At 33.3% G+C, this 5810-nt stretch overlaps 1 protein-coding gene across 1 annotated transcript in view; it reads left to right on the top strand.

Moving 5' to 3' along the window:
• DGKB (diacylglycerol kinase, beta 90kDa) overlaps positions 1-5810 on the top strand; it is a gene marked incomplete at its 3' end in the record, with an annotated part of 269792 nt that overhangs the window by 144981 nt on the left and 119001 nt on the right. The window contains exon 8 of the mRNA XM_012656843.1: positions 5435-5484. Coding sequence (XP_012512297.1) covers positions 5435-5484 — 50 coding nt within the window. The remainder of the gene's footprint in view (positions 1-5434; positions 5485-5810) is intronic.

The raw sequence follows: 5810 nt of genomic DNA, 5'->3' as shown, positions 1-5810 counted from the left end.
ATAAACTGATCTGGCTCCACAGTCAGACCCCAGCCTACTTTGCCACTCTTGCATCTGGCTGTGACCTGCACACACATGCACGAATGGTGTCCCAGTCACATGGGGCAGCTTTTCCATCATCAGACAAACCCTGAACTTTTCTACTTTTGTGATTTCGCTTATAATGTGCATTTTCTGGGGTTATTTCCTCCCAGTGTATATTTGACTCAGTGCAGTCTACACTTGGCCTTTCCTATATCAGGAGTCCTCTTGCCATCTCCTAATCAGCTTTACTTTACTCTCCTTCATGTCCCTGCACTCTGTACAACTGCCCACCCTATAACCTAATACCTGTGTGTGTGGTTCACGCATAGATGCTCAATAAACAATAGTTAAATGAAACTGTGTTAAAGTCAATGGGTGCTTGAGAAGATAAAAAATAATATGAATTACTTAAGACATCAAATAATATTAAATTTATTTATACTTTGATATTAAAATGTATGGTATTCCTATTTAGATTAGTGTCTATCAAGTTACTAATGACTTAAAATAATTTTTAAATTATCTTACATTTTTTGAAAATATATCACTGAAGAGAAATCAACAGGAAAATATTCAGAAAGTGCATAATGGACATGCAGATAATGAAGAGTAACCTACATGCTAAAGTAACTGCTATGTATGGTATTAACCTTAGAACCACTGAAATTTAACATTGAGGAGACCTCAAGTTCATCTACTCAACCTTCCTATAGTTTATCAGTGAAGAAAAAACAGCCCAGAAAGGGTAGTTCTACTAGTTCTATTATTCTACTAGTTTATCTAGCTGTGACTAAAACCTATGATTTCTGACCTACTGTGTAGAGCTCTTTTTATTTTGAAAGGCTGTCTTTTGTTGTTTTATTTGTTGTTTCTCTTGTGGAAAAAAGGAGAAAGTATTACTCCATTACAATGGATATGTCAGGCACTGTAAGCAACTAATTTTTTTTGCCTCTGTTTTTAAAGTTTATTAAGTAGGCATTGAAATACATAAAACAGTAAAAAATTGTGAATTAAAGGAATTCTAGTTTAAATGCTTTTTAAAATATATACTTTCTAGTGTTTAGTAACAGATTCTATATTAGTATTTTCATATTAATAATATCTTCTGGCAAGTGCAAAAACACCACAATATACAGAGTAAGATATTCAATGAGAAAATAGATAGACAGAAACTTGAAAATCTTTTGGAATAGAAAAATTTTAGATATAAAAAATTACCCTTATCTTGCATAATATGCCTTTGCTCTGATCTTTTAACTAAATACATGTGTGGGCACATAATTGTTTCTATATAAAGTGAAATTACATGAGCATAAAAATAGAAAAAAGTGGGTTAAACTAGCTTGTAACTTTGTAGCAGGTACCCATATTTGGAAGCTATCATGTTGACAAAATGATTTTAACACTGGGCTTATTTTACTTTTGAACCTAAACATGTATATGCTTATGTTGGTTTTAAAAATAAGATTTATTCATTCAATGATTCACTTGACCTTGGGACTTGACTTTACTTTTAAATATTAAATAAATATTGAAAAGAAATAATCTCATTATAAAATTTAAAGATTAAATATTAACTTTATTATTCATAAATATAGTTTTAAAAGGGAAAAGTTTTATAGGTGTACCAGGCCAAACCATTTTTATTTTCAATGGAAAATAAAAGCAATTTCCTTTTTTTTTTCACTTGATTACTTTTCTCTAGTTCTACAACTAATCAATTCTCAAATTTTCCACCATAAATTCTGGTTCAGAAACATTTGTTCTTGAATCTTTTCATTGATAGTCACCTTGCCCCCTTAATTTACTTTTTCTATGTTTCTGAAACTAATATTACTTGTTGAACCCCCGAGACAGAAGTTTGAATTATTCTTTTTTTTTTTTTTCCTATTTCCCACCTTCTTTTCTTTTCTCTTTCATTCCACACCTGGGATATCTTTCACATCTTGTGAAGAATTTTTTCTTACTTTTTCTATCTTACTTTAAACTTCATAGGGAATCCATTTTCTTCTCAGCTTGATCTTTCCTAATCTTATTTCATGGACTGAAACTTTACTTTTGCTTATATAGTTCCTCCCCTTCTCTGCTTTGTTAATTTATTCACATTACTTTTTTTGAAAGGATTTGTTGATGGTGGTGGTGACCAAAAGTCACCAGGCAAATCCAAGAGGAAGTGAAGTGTCCAAGGGTCAAGAATTTTTAACTTACTTTTATTTATTCCACTTAAAAAACATGGAAACTAATAAACGTGAATGACTTTATGTGAGCAAATATTGGTTTAATCCTCATAAGAAATAAAATCTGTTAAATATATAGAAAAAAATTAAAATGACCCCCACCTCAAACCATACCCCAAATTCAATTCCAGAATTTCTGTTTCTAGGAGATACAAAAGGATACAATTTTCAAGATATTGGTGTTTACGTAGAACATAAAAATTACACATAGAGGAATTATGTAAAGACAAAGTTTGATGGGTTAGTCTTTTATTAAAATTATGATCTTTGGTTCATCAAAAGATTATACTAACAGAGGGAAAAGTCAAAACATAGAGTGGGAGGGGCTATTTGCAGCACATAACTCAAAAAGAGCCTAAATACAAAACATATGAAGAACTTCTTTGAATCAATAAAAAAATGGACAAACAGGCCCAGTGCAGTGGCTCACACCTGTAATCCTAGCACTCTTGGGAGGCTGAGGTGGGCAGATCACTTGAGGTCAGGAGTTTGACACCATCCTGAGCAAGAGTGAGACCCTGTCTCTACTGAAAATAAATTAGCCGGGAGTGGTGCTGCACACCTGTAGTCCCAGCTACTCAGGAGGCTGAGGTAAGAGGATCGCTTGAGCCCAGGAGTTTGAGGTTGCTGTGAGCTAGGCTGACACCATGGTACTCTAGCCCGAGTGACAGAAGAGACTCTGTCTCAAAAAAAGAAGAAAGGACAAAAATTTCTATGGCAAATTGGGCAAGAGACTGTGATAGTCACTCCACAAAAGAGGGTATTTAATTAGCCAATGAACATATAAAATTAGTTCAATCTCATTAGTAGTCAGGGGAAATCAAATTAGAACCTCAGTGACATGCCACTAAACCTCCACCAGCATTGCTTAAATTAGACAATGGATAACACTCAATGTTGGGTGAGGAAGTGTGGCAGCTTAAACTCTCCTAGACTGCTGTTGAGGGGCAAGTTTGGTAAAACCACTTTTGATATCTGTTTGGCAATATATGCTATGGCCCAGACTTCCTCCTATTGGTCTGTAACCAACTGGCAAATGTTCACCTAAGCATAAAAGCCATCCGAGAAGGGTTATAGCAGTATTGTTTGAAATAACCCAAGCATTACTAGAAATAGCAGACTGGAGACAACTAAAATATACATCCAGTTTAGAATGAATAAATTGTGATATTTTTATATATTGAAATACTATGCAGAGAAGGCAATGAATGTGCTAATGCTATCCGCAAAAATACAGAAGATCACAAAGGATGTTCAGTAAATGCCAAATTCTAAAGAAGGCATATAGAAGTCAAGACAGTGGGTATCTTTGGGGAGGGGAGAGAATTTCATGATGAAAGAGGGTGAAAGGGGCTCTGTTTTGTTAGAAGTATTCTATTCTTTGACTTAGAGATAATAGTCACATTGCTGTGTTCATTTTGATAATTTATTGAACAATACATTTCTCTTTAAGTATAATATTTCAATAATAAATTCACTTTTGAAACCAATGTTAAGTACACAATATCATTGAGACAGATAACAAGTTTCCTTTTAACCATTTGTTTATAGTAAAGTTGATTATTATTTTTAAGTAATATTGGGGATCACACAGAATCCCTGGGAGAGGCAAAGAACAAATATTAGAGGCTATTTCTCCCAAAATGATGACTAAATTAAGCATAAGATTGGGCTGCGGATAGGTTTTTATAAGTCTTTTTCTTGTTTCTGGTAGTTAATCCTTTCTGTGATTGGTCAGTTAATTCTTGCCATTTACAAAGATATTTTTTTACCATTTGCTGCTATGCTAGGAACTCTTGAAATGCTTAGCACCCACATTGTTCTTTTCTTCTGTATTTTATTCTCATTTATTGGGTATATGAGAGGGAACAATAACCATGGTTTGCAGATAAACATATTTAAGTCTTTTACTGGCTTAACATTATCTCCCTTAATTCAAAAGGTAGACATTTTTTCTTCCATTTTAACATCTTTAACATTTTTTTTTGCATCTTTCAATAAATAGAACATCATAGTTAAATTGGTAACTTATTTTTCTTTTTAGTGATATACAAATTTTGCAACTTACGATGATATCTCAGAATTGCTGAAATGCAATAACTATTAAATACGAAAATAATAGTTACAGATATACATTCAAGGTCATTGCACAATCATGCATCCTAGTTATCAATGTCTTTATTAATGTTATAGATCTCAGATATCAAAATTCTCCAAGAAATTATACAAACCCCACACAAACCCTCACTTCCACTCTTCTGTTTTTACAGCTGTGCCATTCTTCTCTGTTCTTCTCAAAATGACACCTGCAGCCTCCTCCACAGCCTCCTAGGGGTGTGTGAATTATACAAGGGAGCCCTCAGGCCCGTCAGGGACCTCTGTCATCTGCTTTCCTGAGCCCACGTATAGAGAGCCAACATTCTCCTCTTCCTTGCTTGATTAGTTCAAAGATCAGTTACCCTATGAAGCTCACCTCAGATTTAAACAAATAAACCATTATAGCTATGATTATAATGAGTTTTTCTGTGTTGGCATCCTCCATCAGAAAGAATCCCCTATTTTGCACTCCTCCTTCCTCTCCCATAGGGCTTGAGAATCAGTCATAACAATGGCTTATGTTTGTAACCTGATCTATGGTTTTTGATGTGCATTTGTGTGTATCACCTCACTTAACCTTCACAGCAAATGTGTGTCTTATGGTAGGCTGATTATTCTGCTCTCACAGATAAGAAAACAATGCTGGACTAAGCTCACATAATAATGGATGGTGGATTCCAAATTATAATTGATTTCTAAAATTCCAAATCAGTTGTTTTTCCTTATTCACTCTGCCCTTTACTATACAGACCACGAATATTTCAACTTCTTTTCATCTCTTATTTTTGAGTTTACATTTAATGGTCTTATAATAAAGAGTTTCAATAAACTATAGTACTTTTTAGTGTTTTCTAGATACAAACCAAATTTTATAGACTTTATATCTGATATCCAGTGTACTTATTTAATTTCTTTTCAATTTAGCTTGAAAAATAATTCCACAAATTATTTGCTTTGAGCAGGGGAGGAATTTAGTATTTGTTTTCCAACAGAAATTGAATTTTAAAGAATATGCTTTAAACTAACATTGATCTTACTCGCCTATAATCTTTTTTTCAACACCTCTTTTATTCTAGTTATGTTTCGCCTTTATGACACGGATGGGAATGGCTTCCTGGACAGCTCGGTAATTTTTTTCTTCAAATTTTCTGTGAAAATTTCAAAGGGTTTTTTTTTTTTTTTTCTGAAAAACGCAATGAATAAATTTGTAGCTATTACCACAGAAGGCACACTTTAATATCATTTACATGCACTCACACAGCATTTTTATCGTTTGACTTTTTGAAAGAGAGTGATCTGAGGAAACTGTTGGGATTACGATTGTTCTATTGAATAGTATTGCTACAAAAACATAACTTTTTTTCCCTGCACTGAACTTAGATAAAAAAAGAAAGACTCCAACCTTTTCTGAATAAAACATAAGATAAAGTTGAGACCATTGATCTATAAAGA

Source organism: Propithecus coquereli, unplaced genomic scaffold (assembly GCF_000956105.1).
Source record: "Propithecus coquereli isolate 6110/MARCELLA unplaced genomic scaffold, Pcoq_1.0 Scaffold520, whole genome shotgun sequence".
Classification (NCBI taxonomy): Eukaryota; Metazoa; Chordata; class Mammalia; order Primates; family Indriidae; genus Propithecus; species Propithecus coquereli.
Note: the sequence above shows the minus strand (reverse complement) of the source record. Positions and strands in the feature narration are given on the sequence as shown.